Here is a 24,699-nt window from a genome sequence, read left to right on the forward strand (position 1 = left end):
CTTTTGGAGGACATTCTCTCTGTCAGGAACCCCGAGATGAGCATACTCTATTTTTCGCTGGTTCTAGGGCTTGAACTCAGGGCCTGGATACTGTCCCTGAGCCTCTTTCTGCTCAAGGCTACCGTTCTACCACTTGAGCCCCAGTGCCACTTCCAGCTTTTTCTGAGTAGTTTATTAGAGATGAGTCTCACAGATTTTCCTGCTCAGGCTGCCATCAAACCTGGATCCTCAGATTTTAGTCTCCTTGAGTAAGTAGGATTACAGGTGTGAGCCACTGATGCCTGGCTGAACCAGCTTTCTTGACCTGTAAGTTTTTCTAAAGCTTTAACCAAAATGCCTACAAGTTAATTTCTTCTAAAACCGGGACTGAGACCTGACACAGTGGGGATCAGCGTGCATCTTATAGAGCCCAGGGGGAGGAGCTGGGGATATGGCTTAGTGGCAAGAGTGCTTGCCTCATATACATGAGGCGCTGGGTTCGATTCCCCAGCACCACATATACAGAAAACGGCCAGAAGTGGCGCTGTGGCTCAAGTGGCAGAGTGCTAGCCTTGAGCAAAAAGAAGCCAGGGACAGTGCTCAAGCCCTGAGTCCAAGGCCCAGGACTGGCCAAAAAACAAAAAAACAAAAAACAGAGCCCAGGGGGACAAAAGCAGGAGATTCATTCGGGGTGCCTGCTCCATGTCAGGATCTGCACTGGGTGTGGCCGGTGAACAAGACACAGTGCTGGGGCTCTCGGTGGGGAGGGACCCAGGAGCTGTATGAACTGCTAGGGAGGGCGGACTGACCTGAGTATCCCCAGAGGAAGGCTTCACAGCACAATGGGTGCCTCAGTGGAGACTTTTTGGACAAGCAGGGGCCAATCAGGCCACGGGGCAGGCCTGAAAAGGGTCCACACACTGGACTGTATGACAGAGGGGTCAGCCACATGAAGAGTAATTCCTGTCCTTGCCCATCATGGCAGAATTCCAGCTGGTAGTCTCACCTGCCAGCATGACTTGTCACCTCCCTGTTCCACCACGCTCTCTCCACCCAGAAGGCTCTGTCTGCATGGCAGTCCTCAGCCTGCTCCTGATAAGCTATTCACTGCCACAGCTGATCTGTCACCACTCCCTGTAAAGGCTGCATGGTGTCATCTTTGTCACATCCTCATGCGTTTGCCCTAGAGCTACCTCATCCAACTGTGCTGGAGCAGGATGATCTGATGTGGAGCCAAGCCCTGAGCCATCCTGACACCATGGTAAATAATTCGACTGGGACATGATTACGAGTGCTCATCTCTAGGTCCTGTTCTCCCACTGCTGCCAGGAACCCAATGGAGGCTGGTGGGTGAAGGAGCGTGAGTCCCACTCCAGTCCCTCCCCTGGCCCTCATTCAGTGACTCTGTCAGGCCACTTGGGACCAGCCAAGCTCTGTTCCTGAATGAAGTGGTTCTGCATGTCTTTGGGGGCTCTCTGTTCTCTGAGGGGTAGTGAGAAGTGGGGGAATCCACAAGAACAGCCTCTCTCATCTGCAACACAGCAGACAGCCTGGAGTGTATACCACAGCAAGCCATCTTTGTGCTGGGATTTGCATTAGACACACTGGCTTTCCACACTGGCTTCTGCTCTCACACGAGAACTCCAGCTGCCTATCAGGGGACTTGGGGGACATGAAGCTAGCTCCTAGCCCCATGCCTAGGGAAGCCAGAGCAGAGGCCATACCCAAGACTACTGTCTACCCTCCAGAGAGCTAGACCCAAGCTTACCTTTATGCCCAGCAGAAAGCCAGCCCTAGCCCATGGGCCAGGGGGGCTGAGGCAGGTGGCTGGGAGATATGATTTTCTGAGTAAGCATGAGGTTGGGGCTCAGCCTCGCTGCACATCTCTCACCCCAACCAATAGGTTAAAGAGACAGGTGGGTCTGGGCACTGGAAGACCAGATACTAAGAGGGAGAAACTGTTGCCATTTTCTCAAAGGCTGGTGCGGCGCTGTGACCACATACTGGAGGACTGAGGAATGAAATGGCACCCCTGGAATTTAACCAGGCCAATTAATGGGAAGGGGGAGGGAGGTCAGCCATGTATTGATGATGGAATAACCAGGTGATCAGTTACATGCTTTAGACTCTATACATAAAGAAATGAAGCCAGGCACTGATGGCTCATAGCTGTAACCCTAGCTACCCAGGAGGCTGAGATCTGAGGATCACAGTTTGAACCCAGCCCAGACAGGAAAGTCCATGAGACTTATCTCCAGTTAACCACCAATAGAGCTAGGAATGGAGCTGTGGCTCACTAGCTTGAGCACAAAAGCTTAGGGACAGGGCCCAGGCCCTGAGTTCAAGACTAGAAGAAAAAGAGAGAGAGGAAGAAGGAAGAAGGGAGGGAGGGAAGGAGGGAAGGGAGGAAGGGAGGAAAGGAAATGAGTTGGAAATTTTACTCAAGACACAAATAAAGGGTATGAGGAGTAGATGGCTCTTGGGGTCCAGTTATTCCCTCCTGACTCCCATCTTCTAGATAGGTCCATGTACCCTCACCCTCCTAGTTGGCCGGCATCAGCCTTCCTCTGAAGCACAACTGCAGGTGGCTGAGATGTGAATCACATCCCACCAAGCAGAGCAGATCTGCAGCAAAGTAGTGGGGGGCTATTCTGCAGAACAGGCTCTCCCAACACTCTGGCCTGCTAGCCTACCTCGAAGTCATCAGGACAGCTCCTCTTGCTGTTGTTGTTATTTAGGTTTTCCCGGTTGAGTGGGCTCCTCTCAGGTGGGGCAGTGGGCCGCCCCCATCTCCCTGCCCTGGGGCTCTCCTCCGGGTCCATGTCCTCCATCTGCTGCAAGGGGCTGTGGGCTTCAGGGCTCCCAAACTCCAGTCTCTTTTTCACATCCTTATCACAGAGCCCAGAGCCTTCCTGGGGATGTGGGGCCTGCTTGGGTGCCTCCACTGGCTGGGCTGCCTCGTCCAATACAGCATCCCTCTCAAGATCTTCCAGGTGGACCAAGCTACCTGCGCCATTGGGGGGGTCAGAGAGTCTCCGGAAAGAGTAGGGGAGAAGGGGCCCTCCTGGGGCACGACCTCCTGGGAGCCCGGGCTGTGTGGCATCTTGTAAGCAGAGCAGCTGGGTGTCTGGGGCGTCATCCAGGCTCTCAGGCAAGAAGCCGCTGGGCTCCGTAGGGTCTTCCACAGGCGGCTGGAGGCTGCTGTCCGTCTGCTGGCGCCACAGCTTATTGTGCCGCTGTTTGCTGCAGGGAGGAAGGGCAGAGGAAGGTGAGCCAGGAAGATAGCACCCCAGGGCCCCACTGAGGGTGTGGGCTCCCAAGACATACGTGGAGGGGGGAGAAACGGCACCAGGACCCTACAACATCAAGGCTCCCATGAGATGCTCTACGTGCCTTTTCCCATGAGGAGGCAGTGAGGCAGACATGTGGAGGTTTGGCTCATCTAACTGTGCACTTGGCCCACATTGATGCCCCTCACTCCATGTGTCTGCTCTCCTAACTCAACTTCAGTGTTAGCCACATACTAGTACAACTATGGAAACATAATGGGCACAACACATTTGGGAAGAGCCTAGATATGATGGGTCAGTTTTAAATGCTTTAGTATGTCACTTAGGTTTTGTTTTCTATTGCTGAGGATGGAATCCCAGGACTTGTGCATGATAGGCTAGTGCTCTACTAGGAACTATTCAAGAGGGAGGGAGGAAGGGAGGGAAGGAGGTAGAGAGAGATATATATAGTAAACAGTCACTCCCACAAGCCTCACAGGCAAAGCGTTGGCGTGACATGGGAAGTAGAAGGTAAGTAACCATACCGCAGTGTACACTGAGGGGTCCCATTGGGAGGGAGTGCCCTGACCGTCGGGTACTGTGGCTCTGAGAGCTACAACACAAGGTCAATGCTGTGTAGCCCTGAGCCTGGCCTGCAGACCCAATTCAGCTACCGTAAAGGTAGTGAGCACCCAGCTGTCTTCCTCCTCCTTCCCCCCTTCCCCTTTCTCTTTTTCCCCTAGCCCTGCCTGGGGCCCTGGCCAGCTGCTCTCTGACTAACAGTAAGGGAGTCCAGAGATGCCCCGAGCAGTTCTCTGGACTCAGTTCAACTCTGCCAGAGCACGCCTGCTTTCCCAAACTTGGCCAAGAAGCCTATGGACTTTGCCTCTGGCTTCTTTCCAACACCAGGCAGAAAGAATCCCGGAAGGCCACTGCTAACACATACTGAGGGAAGGTAACAGAGAGGAAGAGGGTGAGTCCTGAGCTATTGGGGCATCAGAGTCACACAAGGATCTGTCTGTGATCACTGGGGGACTCCCACCATCCCAGGTAGGCAGATAACCTCAGGGCCTCCCACACCGAGCTCTCCCTGCTACCAAAGGCCACCGGCTGGGTTGTGCATCTCCCTGTGGCTGCCCCTGGGCTGTGGGGAAGATAGCAGCTCCTTCTCCCTCCTTGTAAAGGGGAGAGCCTGAAGAAGAAAGATCCTTTCGTGGATAAATTCACAGATTTTAGCACCTACACTTATCGAGGACTTAATTATTATTATGTTTGTTGGTTGTGAGGCTTGAACTCTTAGACTGGGTGTTGTCCCTGAACGCTTTTGTTCTACCACTTTAAGCCACAGGTCCACTTTCAGGGTTTTGCTGGTTAATGGATGATAAAAGTCTCATAGACTTTCCTGCCTGGGCTGGCTTCAAACTGCAATTCTTAGATCTCAGCCTCCTGTGTAGCTAGGATTATAGGCATGAGCCATCAACACCTGGCTTATTGAGGACTTTCTGGAAAACGAAGTACAAGCACCTGTGAAGGTGAGCTTACTTGGTGCTCCTGCAAACCTTACAACATGCAAACCTTACAACAGCCCTTCTTGTGGATGTTGACCCCTTTTCCCTTCTTTTAAAATATTGTGGTTGGGGAGAGGGGAATGAGGGACGAGGTAACAAACTACAAGAACTGTATCCGATGCCTAATATATGAAACTGTAACCTCTCTGTAATTCAGTTTGATAATAATATATATGTATGTATATATATATACATACATATACATACATATACATACATATATATATACACACACACATATATATATATATAAAAGAGATATAAGTGGGGCTGGGAATATGGCCTAGTGGCAAGAGTGCTTGCCTTGTATACATGAAGCCCTAGGTTCGATTCCCCAGCACCACATATATAGAAAACGGCCAGAAGGGGCGCTGTGGCTCAAGTGGCAGAGTACTAGCCTTGAGCAAAAAGAGGCCAGGGGCAGTGCTCAGGCCCTGAGTCCAAGGCCCAGAACTGGCAAAAAAAAAAAAAAGAGAGATATAAGTATTACTAAAAATAAATAAGTAAATAAAATATTGTGGTTAGCTGGGCGCCAATGGATCATGGCCTGTAATCTTAGCTACTTAGGAGGCTGAGATCTGAGGATTGCGGTTCAAAGCCAGCCTGGGCAAGAATGTCTGCGAGACTCATCTCTAACCACCAGAAAACCGGAAGTGGTGCTGTGGCTCAAGTGGTAGATCATTAGCCTTGAGCTGAAGAGCCCAGGGACAGTGCCCAGGTCCAGAGTTCAAACCCCATGACCACCATCACCAACAACATATGCATATATGCATATATTTATTTATAATATGTATATATATATGCCATATTAGTCATTTCAAGTGCAGAGCTCTGCAGTGCACATTTATAATGTGCACCAATCACCACTGCTTCTGTACCAGCCTTCATCTTGCAAAACTAAGGCTCCAGGACCCATTAAACACTAACTCTCCTTTCCCCTACCCCAGCCAACACTCCTCTACTTTGTCTCTGATTACTTTTTGCCTTCAATAAGTGCAATCCTGTTCTATGCCTTTATTGCCACTGGTTTCTTTTTGTTTTGTTTTTTGTTTTTTTGTTTTTTTTTGGCCAGTCCTGGGCCTTGGACTCAGGGCCTGAGCACTGTCCCTGGCTTCCTTTTGCTCAAGGCTAGCACTTTGCCACTTGAGCCACAGCGCCACTTCTGGCCGTTTTCTGTATATGTGGTGCTGGGGAATTGAACCCAGGGCCTCATGTATATGAGGCAAGCTCTCTTGCCACTAGGCCATATCCCCAGCCCCACTGGTTTCTTTTTAATGAGATTTTTCTTTGCTAGTCCTGGGGCTTGAACTCAGGGCCTGAGCACTGTCCCTGGCTTCTATTTGCTTAAGGCTAGCACTCTCCCACTTGAGCCACAGCACTACTTCTGGGTTTTTCTGTTTATGTGGTGCTGAGGAACTGAACCCAGGGCTTCATGCACGCTAGGCAAGCACTCTACCACTAAGCCACATTCCCAGCCCGCCACTGGTTTTTTTTTTTTTTTTTTTGGCCAGTCCTGGGCCTTGGACTCAGGGCCTGAGCACTGTTCCTGGCTTCTTCCCGCTCAAGGCTAGCACTCTGCCACTTGAGCCACAGCGCCACTTCTGGCCGTTTTCTGTATATGTGGTGCTGGGGAATCGAACCTAGGGCTTCGTGTATCCGAGGCAGGCACTCTTGCCACTAGGCTGTATCCCCAGCCCCGCCACTGGTTTCTTTAACTTAGCATAATATCCTAAGGTTCATTCATGGTGTAGCAAGTGACAGATTTCCTGCCTTCCTTCTTTTCATTGACATGTAGCCTCTCTATGTGGCCCAGACTGGCCTTGAGTTCCCAGATTCAAGTGATCCTGCCACATAACAAAGACTACAGGTAGGCACCACCTAGCCTGACTATAATTCTCTTCCTTTTTAAGTCAGAGAAAGATCCCATTGTGTGTATGTTTCACGTTATTTATCCATCAGCCCATCAGTAGCCACCTTTGGGCTGCTTTCCAGGGCTGCTGCTTTGGGAAGTAAACCCAAGAGTCCTGCCCTCGGCTCTCCTGGTCCATGCCCCGCGTGAAAGCCTGGACCATGCATCTCTTTCGGGTTTTGGAGGGACCACCATACTGCTTCTCCAGTGCCTGCAGAGCTGACATTCAGGCAGGTACTGAATCTTACCTCACAAGAGGGGCATGGGGCTTGGGGGGGACCGCCAGCACATCCCTGGTGGCACCTGACGACAGGGAGTCAGGAAATGCAGGGGCGCGTACTCACAGCACACACCAGACAGCAAGCTGCCTCAATTAAGGAGTCAGGCTCCTTCTCTCAAGCTTCCAGTGTGCACCAACAAACTCAAACGGAGCCTCCCAGAAACTACAAATTGAAGCCCAAATAATAGATGTTTTTCTCAAACTTGCTCCCCCCCCGCCCAGTTCCCCTCTTCCCACCAGACTTCTGGCTTCAAAAGCCATTGCCAACCCAAGGGATACCCAGGACAGCCTGGTTGGCTGGGCTCTGCCTGTCCGCCCCCCCAGGCTGGCACCCACCTGGCGTCCAAGATGCCTTCATACTCAGACAGCTGCCTCATAAAGCCGGCGTTGGGCCGGGTGACGCTGCGCTTCTGCTTCACATAGTTATACGCTTTCTCCAGGGGCCAGCCGAATTCCTTCATGGCATAGGCGATGACTGTGGACGCAGATCGGCTGACACCCATTTTGCAATGGACCAGGCACTTGGAGTGGTTCCTCCTGCAGGGTGGGGTGGCAGAGGGGAGCAGGGATTAGAAGTGTTCATCACTCAGGCTCCACCACCTGAGGTTTCTAAACCCTTAACTCATCTCACAGCCCACACTCACCCAAGCCCTCCATTTCTGGAGCACATTCCAGTGACATTGCCTGCAAAGGAAGTAACGCAGCCGAGAGGTGGATCGGCACTCAATAGAGAGCATGAGAAACCTGGCTTGTCCAAACCTGGCCCCACTTAGCAGCTGAGCTCAAGTGCACAGTCCTTAGGGACAAACTGGGAGCCAGTCCAGCACCTGGGACAGGTGAGGCCACCCACAGACCTTCCTGGGAAGCCAGGAGCTGCTTGAGGGGCCTCAGCAAAGGCTGTCCCCCACTGCCTCTGCAGATGGAGGTGCTGGCTGGGCTGCTGAGGAAACTAGGTCAGCAAAGCTGGGCCCTGGGGAATGAGCAGTGTGGTGCTAGCCAGACAGAGTGGCTAGAGCAAGAGCGAAGACAGCACAGCTTAAGATTCAGGGAGGAAGGTATACAGCCAGAGCAGGGACACTATCTCTCTAAATCCTGCTTCTGACAAGAAGGAAGAGTGGCTGGTTCATGCTTATAATCCTAGCTACTCAGGAGGCTGATATTGGAGGATCGTGGTTTAAAGCCAGCCCAGGCAGGAAAGCCCACAAGACTCTTATCTCTAATTACCAGAAAAACCAGAAGTGGAGCTATGGCTCAAAGTGGTAAAGCACTAGCCTTAAGCAAAGAGCTCAGGAACAGCACCCAGGCTCTGAGTTCAAGCCACACAACTGATTAAAAAGAAGGGAATGTCATGATAGGAAGGGCTGCGCCAGTGAACCTTGATTTTTCACAAGAGGGAGAGGAGGGAAACCCAACTAGTATGACTGGGCTCCAGCTCTCTGTACCCTAGGCCTACAACTCCTTCCCAAAGCTGTGTTTTTGTCCACTACAGTCTTCATCCAGGGAGCCGAGTGTGTCCCTGGGAACTGTGAGAAGATCCCAGTGAGAAGATGCACCAGCATCTTCGAGCTGGAGCAGTGAGAAGAGGGACTTCTCTTCCAGTAACTCAGGGTTAACTATGTCACCACTCTGGACCTCAGTGAGACCAGTGGATGAACCAGAGCTCAGAGGCAGAGGGCCTATCTCATTGTTGGCACACAGGAGCATGGGGAGAGGAAGCAGCCTGTATTCTGGGGAGCACTCCCCAAGAGATCTAAGCCAGAACATGCCAGTGCCAGCCCTTCCCTGACCCAGAGACCTGCCCCACTCCCATATAAGGAGCTGCCAATGGCCTCTGGCATGGGACCCTTGCCAGTCAGTGTGGCTCATGATACCTTTTGTGCCATCATCCAGGCAGCTGGGAGAGAAGCCTATCAGGACCCCACCTGGAGAAGACCCCACATCCTCTCTGGTGCCTGGGGTCTTGCAGCTAAAACCAAAGGTCAGCAGATGGCAAAGCCTCCTCCACCCAGCAAGTACCCAGGCCCTGGCCTGCCCTGCACCTCAGCCCGTGGGCATCTGGCATCCAGTCTCTCCCCACGCTGCTCGCTGCCCACTTACTTGGCTTTGTTTATGAAGTGGTATGCCTCGTTCCAGTGGGCAAGCAGGTCTGTGGTCTCCTCATCGTACACTCGGATGTTGTGGTATGCAAATAAGCCGGGGAAAAAATTGTCTATTTCTCTAGTGACATTTAAAATATAGTCAACCCTGCAATGAAAACAAAGCAAAAACAAATCTGGAGACTCAGGATGAGAAGCTATTAAAAAAACAAAGGAACAAAAAACTGGCAGAGAAAAACAATTTAAACATATACAAATAAAGGCTGAGATTCTGTTTTCACTGAACAGTAATTTTTTATATTCCCTGTAGATAAGAATGTATATTTACACACACATACATAATGTGACTGTCACACACACACACACACACACACACACACAAATCTATTTTAAAAAACCTTTTAGGGGCTGGGAATATGGCCTAGTGGCAAGAGAGCCTGCCTCGTATACATGAAGCCCTGGGTTCAATTCCCCAGTACCACATATATGGAAAACGGCCAGAAGTGGCGCTGTGGCTCAAGTGGCAGAGTGCTAGCCTTCAGCAAAAGGAAGCCAGGGACAGTGCTCAGGCCCTGAGTCCAAGGCCCAGGACTGGCAAAAAAAAACAACAACAAAAAAAAACTTTTAGCCAGGTGCCAGTGGCTCACATCTGTAATCCTAGCTACTCAGAAGGCTGAGATCTGAGGATCATGGTTCAATGTCAGCCCAGGTAGGAAAGTCTCTTAGACTCTTATCTCTAACTAACCACCAGAAAACCAGAAGTGGCACTGTGGCTCAAAGTGGTAGAGTGCTAGCCTTGAGCTGAAGAGCTCAGGGACAACATCCAGGCTAAGAGTTCAAGCCCCATGACAATTAAAAAAAAACAAACCCAAAACCAAAAACAAACAAAAAAACAACAAAAACTTTTAATAAAGAAAACTGATTTGGGTACTGGTGGCTCATGTCTGTAATCCTACTCAGGAGACTGAGGTCTGAGGTTCCAAGCCAGCCCAGCCAGGAATGTCTGTGAAACTTACATTTCCAGTTAACCACCAAAAACACCATAAGTGGAGCTGTGGCTCAAATGGTAGAGTATTAATCTTTAAAAAGTTCAAGGACAGAGCCCAGGCCCTGAGTTCAAGCCCCAGTACCATAACATTAAAAAAAAAAGAAAGAAAGGAAGGAAGGAAGGAAGGAAACAAGAAAGGAAGGAAGAAGGGGAAGGAGGGAAAAAGTCTGAAGAAGTGTTAACCAGTACTAATCACTAATCCTGGAAAATAAACATTTATTTATGTGTTATTTAAATACATTTCTAAAGTTCCAAAACTTACAACCATTACCTGTAATCCCAGCTATGGCAAAGGCAGAAATGAGACCATATCTCAAAAAAACAAAAACAAAGGTTAGGACCAAGGTATGGTGGCTCACACTTATAATCCCAGCTGTTCAAGAGACAGAAATCCAGAGGATCTCAGTTCAAGGCCAGCAAGGACAAAAAGTTAATGTGACTCATCTCAAGAAAAAGCTGGTGGCTCACACCTGTCACCCTAGCCACTCAGGAGGCTGAGATCTGTGGATCATGGAACAAAGCCAGACTGAGCAGGAAAGTCTGGGAAAGTCCATGAGACTCTTATCTCCAATTAACCACCAGAAAACCACAAGTGGCACTGTGGCTCAAAGTGGTAGAGCACTAAAGAGCTCAGGGACAGTGCAACACCCAGAGTTCAAACCCCACAACTGACCAAAAAAAAAAAAAAAACTAAGAAAGAGAGAGAGAAAGAGAAAAAGGAAGGAGGAAGGGAGGGAGCCGGATGTGGTGGTTCACACCTATTGTCTCAGCTGTGTATAAGAGGTATAGAAGAAGTATAAGAGATGGCATCAAAGTTGTACTTTAGTTTCTGCAAGTCCACCAAAATAATTTCAGGAGTTGGAAAGCGTCTCACAGAGGTTTCATAGACAAATACTTAAGATGCATCAAACAGTATCCTTAAAAGCCACCTGTCGGTCCCGGCAAGATGGAAACACAGAACATCTCCCCACATCTGAGTGCCAGTCAGCTGAGCACACATCTTAATCAGTAGTTTTAAAGATATATTTTAAGATTTGTTTAGTCTTGGTTTTCAAGTGCAGCAATTCAAGAAGGCCATCACACAGACCACAGAACAGTGATTTCACAGCTGTTTTGGTTTTTTTTTTTTCCCCAACAAAAAAAAACCAAGTCCAGACATCTGTTCCTGAAGGTCTCAGTTAAACATTTTCACTCCCACAAATCGGGTTCTGCTCAGAGACAAGCATGTTCCCATACAACACACATTACTTTAATTCAAGGCTACTCTCAGGCCTCAAAGTAGAACCCCAGACAGAGGCAGGAATGATGGAGCTGTCAGGGCTATGGAGTGCTCACACAGTCCACCAACACTAGGTGAATGCTGGGGGTGGCAGCCATGGAGGAGGTGGTGGCAGGGAGATCAGAGCCAGAGTAAGGTCCAGGCTGTCCTACGCGTCATTTGAGTGTCCATTTAGGAGGATTCTCCCTGACACATGCCATCACCGAAGACTCCAGAATTAAAAACTCATCCATCACTAGGTAATCACTGATGGGCTTTGGTTTCATTATGAACAAGCTCTTCCTGCCACTTCTGAGAGCAGGGCGAGGCAGTCAGCAGTGGGCAGCCCACGGTCTTGGGCCTCTGCAGCCAAGGCTGAGGGGAGGCTTCCTAAGCTGCTGGAAGGAGGGGAAGACAAGGGAGCAGACTCACCCTGAGCCCTGCAGCTCCTCCAGATTGGATGCATTCCATTCAGAACCCTGGGGGACAGATCACACAAACCCCGTGAGTGTCACACATCAGCCTCAGAGCTGCTATGGATGCACAGAGTGCCCTAACCCTGTGGCCTTGGCCGAGGCTGAAATCCAAGCAGGATCCTGAGGTCCAACAGCGTGCGTGCATGCGTATGCGTGTGTGTGTGTGTGTGTGTGTGTGTGTGTGTGTGTGTGTGTACACAGTCCTCCCTGGCCCCCTGGCTTTAAGGACCTCAGTTCTTCCCTGTTCATTGCTTCAGCCATTAGAGGTTAAAGCCTGTGCCTCCTTTACTCCTGATCACCACAGGAACTGGGAATTGGTCTACCTTTGCTGGGAAATATCCTGGCAATATTATAAAAGTTCCTACCCTCTGACCTAGTAATTACACTCTGCAAAAAAGCTGTTCCGAGGAAATTGCCAGAATTCACACAGATTTAAGGGCAAGGATATTTTCAGTTATTCATAATAAAACAATGGAAATAACCAAAGGTCTCACAGGAAGAAACCAATAAAATAAATGGCCAGAGGCCTATGATGGAGCTATTAAGATAAAGCAGCCTTTTGGGCATGCCATGTAAGGAAAAATAAAAACAACAACAAAAAAGAACATCTATAAACCAACATTATGATTGCTTCCTTTTCTTTCTTCCTTCTTTAAGAAGCTACACGGGGGCTGGGATGTAGCTCAGTGGCAAACAAGTGCAACGTCCTGGGTTCGATCCCCAGTACCAAAAAAGAAAACACAAAAAAATACAGTTAAAAAAAAAAAAAAGAAAGAAGCTACACAGGCACTGAAGAAGCCAAATCATGAAAGCCCTCACTAAATTTAAAAAAAAAAAAAAAACCAACGGGAAAACAAACCCACCAAGATGTTACGCAGGACCACCTCGGAGTGTGGGAGACTCAGAAGTGCCTTTTTCTTCCTCTCCAGATGGAGTCTTATTCCCAACTGTCTACAACATGCCAGCTTAATACTTAAAACAAAAAATATTATCATAAAAATCCCTTCCCCTCCTGAGCACTCAGAGAACATGGAAGGGCAAACAGCAAATAGAAAGGGCGACAGCTCCTAGGAGGTAGATGATATTGACACCCAGGTACTCAGCTCCTGGCCAAGTCCCTCCAGTTCCCAGAGGCAGGGCTTTGGGGCTCAAGGGCTCTGACCACGCTGGCACTTACGGGTGCTGTAAGCTGGATTTTCATGCTTGCAGGACAACCTCAACCATAAAAATTCTTTTAATATTTCTCATGGAAAAAGTGACATAAAGCACCAAACCACATAGAGAGGGCCCAGGGCTCCACGGAGGCTGAGTTTTCTCTGATTGTGACCACCACCTAGTGGAGAGCGGAGGGAGGAGAGGAGGGGAGTCTTCACAGTTTCCAGGGCCATCAGCCCAGCGGATTCCAGTGTCTTTCAAGGACAGCTTCAAACTCACATGTCCTTCTACATCTTAATGTCAACAAAAAGCCTCTAGGAATAGGCAGACGTCCACACATTGAAAGCATTAAAACACATGTACCTATGCAGAAAGCCCCACAGAGCCACCTGAGGGACTGCTCACTTTCTGCAGTAGAGGGGGAAGCCTCCTGTCCTGGCAGCCAGGGCCCTCCTCCCTCAGCCTCCCTAGCCCGGATCTCCATTCACAGCCAGGCACGAAGACACTGCCCTGGCTTCTGGAGGGGGGGGCGGGGGAGGGGTGTCTTACGCAATCCCATCATCATCCCATGAGGTCCAGGAAGGAGGACAGGAGAGGCCAAGTGACTAGACACAAGTGAGAGGGCAGGTGAGGCAGCGGAGAAGGAAGTCTGCCCTGCTAGATCTGACTTTCTCTCCACCCTTCAGCTGCCTAATTTTAGCAACATGCTTGCCTTTGAAAACTTTCCAGTTGCCTTCTAAGGATATTTACAACACGAAGACACTGAGCATGGGCAGATGTGCTAGGAGTCAGCACAAGCTGCCCGGGTCTGTGACCAGGTGGGTTAGGGGCAGGGTACAGGAGTTGGCCAGCTGGGGGGAGAAGCTACAATTCAGTCACGTACTGTCCATCTTGGTGACACTGTGGAGCTTGGTGGCTATGTGTCTGTTAAGTCATGGGAGCGGTGTGTGTGTGTATCTCAGGAACCACTTGGGGGTAACTAGATGAGCCAGCGTGTCAACAGGATTTGAAAGCACATACCACCAGATGAGGCCAAATTGCTTCCAGATGAACTCCCTGAAGCTCAGCTGAACAACACCTCAAACACCTGGCTCCAGAGCAGGGCAGCTCCATGATGCAAGCTTTCTGCCTACTTATTCCCCCCCACCCCCAACAAACAGGAGTGATTTATGATCCCAACTTAGATAATGCTGAGCTGCGCCTCTTACAAGATAAAGATGGTCAAAGATAAGGGAAGGCTTGTCCATCTGTCCCAAGATAAGTAGCATCTCATTGTCTATGAATTCCTTGAATTCTTTCAAGTTACAGTTCATCTGTTTTTCCAACTCATTACGGATCTGCGGGAGCACAAAACATCAGGAAAAGAGATTTGTTAAAGAAAATAGTTGCCCACCTCTACACGATTAAAGTCACAATGCAAACCACAGCTGTTTACAAAAAAGGAGGTATGTCTTATCTCCCCCCACCCACAGTAAAGCATCTGGACAATCGCCACACTTGTGTGTAGGTGGCAGGAAAGTGGTTACTCAGCTAATGAGTAAACTGAAGCAGAATTTATTATTTCAAACAGGGGATCTGCTTTGTCTGTGCTCATTTCCATTGAATTTAACGTGCTTATGTTTATAATTAACTATTAAATACATCATCCTGAGAATGTAGTCAGTCTCAGGAACATATCACAATAAAATTCTAAAGTGTATAAATTAAGCCAGGTGGGGTAGTGCACACCTGTAATCCCAGTATTCAGGAGACTGAGACAGGAATACTGATTTCAACTTCTTAGATCTACCTAGTTGAAGCTGCCATTAAAATCCATTGTACTCTTTGTACAGAAAGAAAGGGCTTTTAAAGGAAAATGCTAGCTGGGCACTGACAGCTCATGCCTGTAATACTAGCTACTGAGAAGGCTGAGATCTGAGGATTGTAGTTCAAAGCCAGCCCAGGCAGGAAAGTCCATGAGACTCTTATCTTCAGCTAACCAGCAAAAAGCCAGAAGTGGAGCTGTGGCTCAAGTGATAAAGTGCCAGCTAAAGCCCCGAGTTCAAGACCCAAGATCAATAATAAATAAGCAAATAAACAAGTAGGAAAGTGCTTTGTGGTGTATCCTCAGGACTTAGGTTGTACAGATAAGGTTAGAGAGGATCAGACATGAATCTGAGATGTCACAACTTTACCAGCAGTGAAACGGAAGCCTGACTCTAATACCTGTGCCCCCACTGGTCCTGCTGCCCCCACAGCACATGCAGAGAACAGGGAGCATTCTCTTACCTCTTTGGAGGTCACGTTTTCAAGATCCTGGCTCATCATGATGCTCCGAAGTTTGGCTTTGATGAGACGCTCGGTTCTTTCCCCTTCTGTTGGCCTGGAGAGAAATGACATTTAGGAAACTGCAGAAGCACAGGGCTGAGGTTCAAGAACACAGAAACACCAGGCACTTGGGTCTAGTGGTGGCTGGTTACACAGAGGCACATTCTCAGGGGTCAGGGGAGGTAGAGAAGTGGACCGTGTTCCAGTTCTCACGGGAGGAGCCAGAGTGGGAAGCAGATCAGAACAGGTGACCATTTGGAGACTTCCTCCCATTCAGACCCTGCAGGCTGGGAGACCTCTGGGGCAAGACGCCGGAACTGCCTGTGGAACATCCACTCCACTAGGCCCTTGGGGCTTTGCCTGAGCATGCCTGGGTAGGTGGCTACTGCCGTTTCCTGAGAGACCTGTCTTAGCTGTGTCCAGTTCCTGTAACTTCCTCTCACACGGAATCACAACCTAGGACTCGCTCGTAATTTCTACACGCCAGTGCCATACTAACAAAGCCACAGGCCACAACAATCCTTCCTCAAAAGGCGACCATCACTTCTCCCACTCCTTTTCAGGACTCAGGCTGTGACCCTCTGGGCATTGCAGCTTGTCCACATCCTCCTAAAACACGGGTCCCAGCACAACACAGCGGTCTGGGGTGACTGGAAGCCTGATCAAGAGAGAAGCGAAGAATAGCTTCCTTCTTCTCAAATTAGACTTTGAAGGTAACATGACACAGCCTCAGCTCGCATGACACAGCCAAGTGCTCTGAGTGCAGCAAAGAGAGCTGCTCTCCAACAAGAAGCTTCAGGAAGCAGAGGTGCATCTCCCCGCCCCTCCCAGGAGCAAGGCAGGCTTCAGAAGTGAAGTCACTGGCATCTGCAGAAAGGCCTGGACACAGCACTGCTAGGAGTGGGAAATGCAGAGGGCAGTGCAGTCCTGTGGGGGTGATGGAAGTGAGGGGCTCGTCCCCACCCTACAAACTCATCCTGCAGTCAGCGACCACCCACAAACCCCAGACCAGGACAGGGCTTTAAAAGCTGGCTCTAGGAAGGTGACTGTCATCAAGGGCCTGCAGGGAAGAATGACCTTGTGCAGGCTCAAGGTCAGGCCCAGGGGATGGGGAGGTAGGCATGGCACGTACTTGTCCACAAACAGGGCTGGGGAGTCCGGCCGTGTGGACTCTAGGTCCTGCATGGCGTTCCATTCATTGATGCAGCTCTGCTCAGAGCCAATGCAGCTCTCATAGTAGGTGGCCCAGATGAGTGCTACACCCCCAGGGAAGTAGTTGTGCCTCCGTGCCACTTCGCAGGCCTTGTGCAGCACCTGCAGTGCAGACCTGAGGAGGAGAGGGGGTCAGGTCTAGGAAGGCGCAAGAAGGGCTGGTTCTCCTCTCGAACGCAGGGTTTAGGACAGGGAAGTGGGTCAGTCCTTTGGAGTGCTGCGTACATACAGGCTGTATGGAGGACACACACAGACTGAAACTTACAGCTGTGGAGTCCTACTGCTGGTCTCAGACCCAGGTACCAACAGAATCCCCAAGTGCATGGAACAGTCCTGTCTCCAAAGGGGAAATATAAACAAAGCCCCTACCCCTGAAGTTCCAACCAGGCTAGTTCACAGGTTTTGTTGGTGGTGGTCATGGGGCTTGAACCCAGGGCCAGGGTACTGTCCCTGAGCTTTCATGCTCAAGGCTAGCATTCTACCACTTGAGCCACAGCTCCACTTCTGGCTTTTCTGGTGGTTAATTGAGATAAGAGACTCACAGGCAGGACTTTCTTGCCTGGCTGGCTTCAAACTGTGTTCTTCAAATCTCAGCCTCCTAGGTAGCTAGGATTATAGGCATGAGCCACCAGTGCCCAGCTACAGGTTACTTTATACTCTAACAATTCACTACATAGAATTAAGCTTTACTTCTGTAGCCCTGGTAACCATGCATGCAGGAACCACAGTGAGGCCTCATGGCAGGAAAAAAAGCTCTTGACGATTGGCATGGCATCTGACCATATCCTTGGCCATTCAAGCCCTCACTGGCCTACCATATGCTAAGAGCTCAGATGCTTGGATTTCTGAAAGTGATGAGTTCTAAAAGCCCCCTGAGAGCAGGTTTGGGGAGGCAGAGGACACAATACTGTTTGTTTTATTTAGTCACCCTCTCTTACCTTTTACAAAAATCCAGGCTGGCCATGTCTCAGTGAGTGGGTACAAGAGAGTCGTGGGAAAGAGGGGTTATGGAGAATGTACAAGATGCCATAGAAAGATTGCAAGTTGCCCCACTGCTGAAGTTTTCAGGGAAAAAAAATATGTGGACCTAATTTTTTCACTTCCCTGAAGAAACAAAGAAATTAGCCAGACACCAAAAATCATCTGGGCATGGGGTGGTTCAGCAGCAAGATCATGATTTCCAGATTTCCCAGCGACCCTGGACTGGTTGCCGTGAGGAAGCATGGAGCAGGAATGAGGCATGACACTGCTCTGTGACCTGGAAGAACTCTGCCTAACTCTCACCACTCCAGAGAAAAGTGAACCTTGAACTCAGGGCCTGGGTGCTGTCCCTGGGATCTTTTGCTCAAGGCTAGCACTCTACCACTTTGAGCCACAGCCCCATTTCTGGTTTTGTGGTGGTTAATTGGAATTAAGAATCTCACAGACTTTCCTGCCCACACTGGCTTCAAGCTGTGATCCTTAGATCTCAACCTCCTGAGGTAGCTAGGATTACAGACAGGCCTGAGCTACCAGTGCCTGGCTAGAAAGTTATTTCCAAGGAATTAAAAGTCTCCCAAACCTTACTTACCACATGGCCTGGACAGATACAGGCTTAAATATGTGCATCCTTCCTGCAGTGCTCACACTGAATCCACTGAGAATGAAACACAAAAAGAAGACACTGTGCTGAGCAGTCAGGCCCTGAACAGAATCACATGGGAGGGTGCACTCAGAGGGTTTGTGAAGGGGATTACAGGAAGACCTGTTGATGTCTTTTCCATTAGTGCTGCTCTTGTTGTTTTTGGTCCTAGAGCTTGAACTCAGGGCCTGGGCACTATCACTGAGCCCTTTTGTTCAAGACTAACACACTACCATTTTGAGCCACAGCGCCACTTCTGGTTTTCTGGGGGTTAACTGGAGATAAGAGTCTTTAACAGATTTCCCTGCCAGGGCTGGCTTTGAGCCACTAGATTCTTAGATCTCAGCTTCCTACGTAGCTAGGGTTATAGGTGTGAGCCACCCGCATGCCCAGCTGTTGATTCACTTTTTAAATTATTTTTTTTTTTTTTTGGCCAGTCCTGGGCCTTGGACTCAGGGCCTGAGCACTGTCCCTGGCTTCTTCCCGCTCAAGGCTAGCACTCTGCCACTTGAGCCACAGCGCCGCTTCTGGCCGTTTTCTGTATATGTGGTGCTGGGGAATCGAACCTAGGGCCTCGTGTATATGAGGCAGGCACTCTTGCCACTAGGCCATATCCCCAGCCCCACTTTTTAAATTTTTTAACATTATCTTTAGAAATAGTTGTACAAAGGGGTTTAAATTCAACATTTTAGTTTATGAGTACAATACACCTTGATCAGTGTCACCCCAGGAAAATCTGTTTCTCACCAGCCAGGCCAGAAACAGAAAACCAGAAAAAAGTGCCAGGCAAGGGAGCATCTTGTTTCCACAACCGTCCTTGTCACCCACTGCCTCAGGCACTGTGTACTCATCTCTTTCTTTTTTAAAATTTAATGAAAATATATTAATGGAACATAATATTTATAAAAGGGGAAAATGTCCCCATAATCCTGCCATTTTAGCAGATACTTGTTTTGATACATGTTGAAGTGATGAAATTTCTCTTCCCAGGAGTTCCCTGGAGGGGGTATACATGGAACCCAAGCAGCCCTTCCCTCAACCCGCCTCTCCTCTGCAGTCTCCAAAGTGGCCCTTGAAGTTGTACCTTCCTTTCTGACCCCACAGAACAGAGCCCTGCTGGGCGACACTGTGCACTGCCTTGGGCCCAGCCCATAGAGGGCACACAGAGAGGATTCGCCTACCAAGGGAGCTGTCTGCACTCCTGCGCATCACACAGCAGCAAACCTCCTGGGAACGCTTCTAGTGACACTCTATGAGCTGAACCCTTTTTCCCAGGCACCCAACCAGTGCAGGCTCAGGGCCCACGAGGAGGCACCTTCTCAGGCATGTCCTTACCCGTCTCCATCAAGGTGGATCTTTGTGTCACTCCACAGCCGGAGAACCATCCCGATGGTGCAACTCTTACTAGTGGGGAAAGAGAAGGCAAGGAGTCAGCATCCCCAAGAAATAGTCTTCCCTCAGTGTTCACCCAGCCTGGCCAGCTCACAGCCTACCACCGGCTGTGTATGTGGACAAGCTCTCAGGCTGCCTGGCAGGAGCCCCTCACCGCTGGGTTCTATGAGACATGGGTCCGGGTGTGAAAGCAAGTCACTAAGTGGCTGCTTGCACTACTTGTGTGGCTGCACCTCCATAAACCAGCTGAGTCGCTCGGGGAACTGTGAGCACTGTGAGCTGGCCGCACATCCACACAGTGGCAGGGGAACTGGCAGAGGTCCACACCTTGCCAGGGTCTACAGGCAATCAGTGGCAGCCAACCCCAGCCTCGTCTGTCCTGGGGGACAGGAGAGGGGAGGCAGCCTATATCATTATTGCAGTTTATGCTCAGATTTCTGCTTTTCTAACTTTTGTGCATTGCACACACTAGCTTACACTGGGATTTTTTTTTGCCCATCCCAACAGTGAAATGATACTTAGCGACGTTAGAAACTGGCGCCACTGAAAAACAGATGGAAAGAAAGGGCTTCTCAGAGGGTCTCCTCAGATTATGTTGAAAATGCTTTGGGCACTTAAGAAAAGAGTTGGCTTGTGAGAACAGCTGCAGTGGTGCCAAGAGCCAGCCCTGCCAAGCCTCAGCAATCCTGCGCTTATACCTCTGCTACTGCTTAACAACCTTGGGGGGTGTGGAGGGGGCAACACTCTACCCTGGTGTGCCACACAGATGGAGCAGCTCTAGGGATGGAGCTAACTCCTGTTCTGGGGCACTGCTCACCAAGCGTGCCCCCTGGGTCCTGTTTTTCTGCATCTTTGGGGGAGAGGGGTAGTTCCAAGGCCTCCAGGTTACGCCTTTAGGGTTTGGCAAATTCTGACTCCCCTTCCTGCTCACTTTATTTCCTCTGCAGAGCTGCAAAAGAAGATTCACGTTGAGTTTCTAGAGCCCTCAGCACCACTCAGCCAAGTCAGTGACAGGAAACAACAATGTGACACTCCCAATAACCAGGCAGGCCTGGTCCTGGAAGACTGGGTCTGAGCTGATTGCCCACACCAGGAGTGATGGAGAGAAGGGGATTGTGGTGTGCAGCTGCAAGATGCATAGGCTACAGCTCCAGGCCAGGGCGTGGAGGCATACTGGCCTTCCTTCCTTCCTTATGCACAGAGGCAGTGAGAAGCAGGTGTGCTCTATACTGGTGAGCCCAAACCCCACAGAGGAGCAGAGTCCCAGAACTAGCAGGAACATGACACAACTGCACCTCCACACATGTTCCCTTCAACAGCCCCATAGTGATTAGCAGTTAAGATTCTATAGTAAAGGGGCTGGGGATATAGCCTAGTGGCAAGAGTGCCTGCCTCGGATACACGAGGCCCTAGGTTCGATTCCCCAGCACCACATATATGGAAAACGGCCAGAAGGGGCGCTGTGGCAGAGTGCTAGCCTTGAGCGGGAAGAAGCCAGGGACAGTGCTCAGGCCCTGAGTCCAAGGCCCAGGACTGGCCAAAAAAAAAAAAGATTCTATAGTAAAGGAGGGACTATGAGGTCACACGTGTGGGGACAGGGAAGGGACACTGAAGATCTTTTAAAAAGAAGAATGGGGGGCTGGGGATATAGCCTAGTGGCAAGAGTGCCTGCCTCGGATACACCAGGCCCTAGGTTCGATTCCCCAGCACCACATATACAGAAAATGGCCAGAAGCGGCGCTGTGGCTCAAGTGGCGGAGTCCTAGCCTTGAGCGGGAAGAAGCCAGGGACAGTGCTCAGGCCCTGAGTCCAAGGCCCAGGACTGGCCAAAAAAAAAAAAAAAAAAAAAGAAGAAGAATGTGCCGGGTACCAATGCTCATGATATCTCCAATAAACTACTCAGGAAAAGCCAGAAGTGGCAATGTGGCTCAAGTAGTAGAGTGTTAGCCTTGAGCAAAAAGAGGCTCAGAGTAAGTGCCCAGGCCGAGAGTTCAAACCCTAGGACCACAAAAAAAAAAAAAAGGAAGAAGAAGAAGAATGTTCCTGATGTTCCTGAAGAATTAAGTGGGTGTGAGCAACTATGTGAGCAGAAAGCAGATTCCAAGGCAACCAGAGCAGGGGCTAGCTGGACCTGGTCAGAAGAGGTACTGGCAGGAGACAGGCCTACTCCAAAAGTCCATTCTGGAAGACCTTCCTAGAGAGCAACAGGCAACACACAAACACACAACGCTACGGTGCTTGAAATGCTCCTGACCCTGACCCCTCCTGCACTCAGCATCCACAGGTGGCCACTCTGGCCTCCCAAGGAGTGTGTGCAGATACAATGTGAGGCTCTCCGGCTTCTGCTATCTTCTCCATGATAAATCATGAATAAATGAATGAGGTAAGAAGTTATGAATGAATGATCCAAACATGTAGGAGAGAGGGTGTGAGCTCAGCTACGTGCAGACCCTGGTGACCCCATGGTTCCTCATCTGCACCTGGGCTTCCTATGTTGTATTGTGCTCACAGCTCACCACAGAGATGACGGGGAGAGGCTTTTTCTACCTGTCATATTAGATCAAAGAGAGGGGGACAGGGCACACAGGCAGGCTCCAGTTCAAGAATAAAGTGGGTAATGGGAATGGACTCTGTGGTGAGAGAAGGCCCTGGAAGGTGCCTAAAGGGTTGGGCAATCATTGAAGAAAGAACCACAATTGACAGCCAGACCAACCAGAACATGCCCATTCTCATCGGAACAAACCATCTTAACTGCCATTCTGATAGATGCTAATGTCTCTGCCTCATGCCAAGGCTGGAGGCCTCTGACTGTTTCTGACAGTCGCAACAAAGTGCAGACCTCCAGCTTCCACCCCTAGGTGGTAGCACTGGTACCTAGGGAAGGAATGAGTGTGGTTTCACAGAGTGCTCAGTTCCTCTGAGAGCCAGTGGTTATAACAAGAGCAAACCTGTCTCAATATGTGACCTCTGACACATTGGCTCCCCCACTGTGATGTTTGTCACATGCCATAGGGGCACACAGAAGAGACTACACAGAAGTGGCCATGTAGGAAATACTACGCACAGAGGCTGCAAAGATGAGGCCATGCAGAAGAGGGCATTCATAGCAGACTACACAGCGGAGGCCCACAGAAGAACCCACACAGGAGAGACTACCCATCTTCATTTTTTTTTTTGTCCTACCACTTGAGCCACAGCTCCACTTTTGACATCTTAGTAGTTAACTGGAGATAAGAGAGAGTCTTACAGACCTTCATACCTGGGATGCCTTTGAACCGCAATTCTCAGATCTCAGTCTCCTGAGTAGTTAGGATTACAGGAGTGAGCACCTGCCTACCCATCTTCAACTTTCAGCCTCTAAAGCCGTGAGTTAAACAAACCTCTTCTTCATCAACTGGCGGTTCCATGTATTCTGCTATAACAACAGGGAGAGGACCAAGGCCCTCCTCCCCTCTCCCCTAGTGCTGAGCTCTGGGCAGAGTACTGACTTCTTGGTATACTCTGACTTCCTGCCGGCAGACAGTGGCCCAGAAGTGGCACTGGCATGCAGAAGTTGAGCCAGTAGCACTATTACCAGGCTTCAAGTCCTCCCTGACCCCCATCATGCCTCCCACCCTCTCCTGTGGATATAAGAGACCACAAGAACCTCTTCCACAGCATGCCAGAATGAAGCAGCATGCCAGAGACTCACCTCTCCTTACTGGAGAAGTCGACACCCAGCAGGATATTCTCCTCGGTGTCCTGGCGCCCACTGCTGTACACCACCACCATGTAGCGGACGCGGTCAGTCCAGGCGCTCTCCAAGCGCACAGCCTGCATGGGGACGATGCTCTTGCTCTCACTGGCTGGCCCTCCCAGCCTCCCTCCCTCCCCAAATGAAGACCAATGGCTTTCCCTTCTTGAGGGCAAAGACAAAGAACATTTCTTTTGAGAGGAGAAGGCAGGCCTCACTTCCATCGCTGGCAGACACAGAGCTGGTGCCAAGAGCCATCCAGCATGCGTGAACCAGAGGAAGACATCTGTACAGGCCAACACAGGGGCCACCTCTGCTGGACCCCTGGCTCTGCTTCTCAGGGCCCTGCCCATGCTAAGCTTGAGTTCTATTGCCAAGCTCCACACTCAGCCCAGTGTGGGAGAAGGCACTGGTATGTAGAAGCTTCCACCAAGTTCCAGAAGGAACAAGAACTGCCCCACCAGCCATTCCTACCAGCTTGATTCTGTCCTCACAGCGCAGGAGGTTAATCATCACTTGCAGGTGCTGTGGCAGGTCCCCTGTGGGAGCAACGGGCAAGGTGAGAAGTGAAGGCTGCTGGAAGGGCTCACCTGCTTTCTGGGAAGGAACCTCTGAGGGCTTCCTTGAGGGCTGAAGACTTACAAGTTAAAACTATCTCACCACAGGAGAAACATCAAATAAACCCTTCTTGTCCCTCCAGAGCCCTGACCAGGACTCCAATTCACAGTTCATTGCTCCAAGGTGCAAAGTTCTCTTTTAGCTGAAATACTTGCAATGGGTGGGCTCTTTAGGGTAGCGGGGAGGAATTTGCTCTGGTGTATGTTCAAGAGCTACATGGAACTGCTCTCATACTTGGTGGACAATACCTGGTAGCAAAGAGCATTCTCTCTCTCTTTTCCCCCCCAGGCCTGGGGCTTGAGCTCAGGGCCTGAAAACTGCTCCCGAGCTTCTTTTGTGCAAGGCTAGCATTCTACCACTTGAGCCACAGTGCCCCTTCCCGCTTTTTCTGTTTATGTGGTACTGAGGAATTGAACCCAGGGCTTCATGCATGCTAGGCAAGCACTCTTACCACTGAGCCACCTTCCCAGCTGAGACTTTTCCCTTTGTCATTATCAGTATATAAAAATCTGGACTGAGCTACAAGGCTGAAATTGTAGGACATGAAATTCTGAATTGAACCTTAAGATCCTAAGCAGACAGAGGATCGACAGGACAACAACTCCATAGCTGGCTGTTTTCACCCAATACTGTTATGAAAGGCAATGTCTTCCTGGCTCCTGTGCTGCCTCTCCAAGAGGTGCCCCCAGGAGGCCCTGACCTACTTCAGGATCTACCTGCAGGCAAGTGCCTGAATTCCTCTTTCAGACTGCCTTCGGCTTCAGAGTCATGTTGCTTA

At 50.0% G+C, this 24,699-nt stretch overlaps 1 protein-coding gene across 1 annotated transcript in view; it reads right to left on the reverse strand.

Annotated features, from left to right (window-relative positions):
• Ssh1 (slingshot protein phosphatase 1) overlaps window positions 1–24,699 on the reverse strand; it is a 52,562-nt gene that overhangs the window by 2,362 nt on the left and 25,501 nt on the right. Inside the window, exons 4-14 of the mRNA XM_048342771.1 lie at window positions 23,778–23,842; window positions 23,262–23,383; window positions 19,514–19,582; window positions 18,128–18,193; window positions 16,478–16,672; window positions 15,307–15,400; window positions 14,247–14,375; window positions 11,840–11,886; window positions 9,103–9,249; window positions 7,342–7,542; window positions 2,673–3,222 (exon numbers count right to left, since the gene is read on the reverse strand). Coding sequence (XP_048198728.1) covers window positions 2,673–3,222; window positions 7,342–7,542; window positions 9,103–9,249; window positions 11,840–11,886; window positions 14,247–14,375; window positions 15,307–15,400; window positions 16,478–16,672; window positions 18,128–18,193; window positions 19,514–19,582; window positions 23,262–23,383; window positions 23,778–23,842 — 1,685 coding nt within the window. The remainder of the gene's footprint in view (window positions 1–2,672; window positions 3,223–7,341; window positions 7,543–9,102; window positions 9,250–11,839; window positions 11,887–14,246; window positions 14,376–15,306; window positions 15,401–16,477; window positions 16,673–18,127; window positions 18,194–19,513; window positions 19,583–23,261; window positions 23,384–23,777; window positions 23,843–24,699) is intronic.

This window comes from Perognathus longimembris, chromosome 3 (genome assembly GCF_023159225.1).
Source record: "Perognathus longimembris pacificus isolate PPM17 chromosome 3, ASM2315922v1, whole genome shotgun sequence".
Classification (NCBI taxonomy): Eukaryota; Metazoa; Chordata; class Mammalia; order Rodentia; family Heteromyidae; genus Perognathus; species Perognathus longimembris.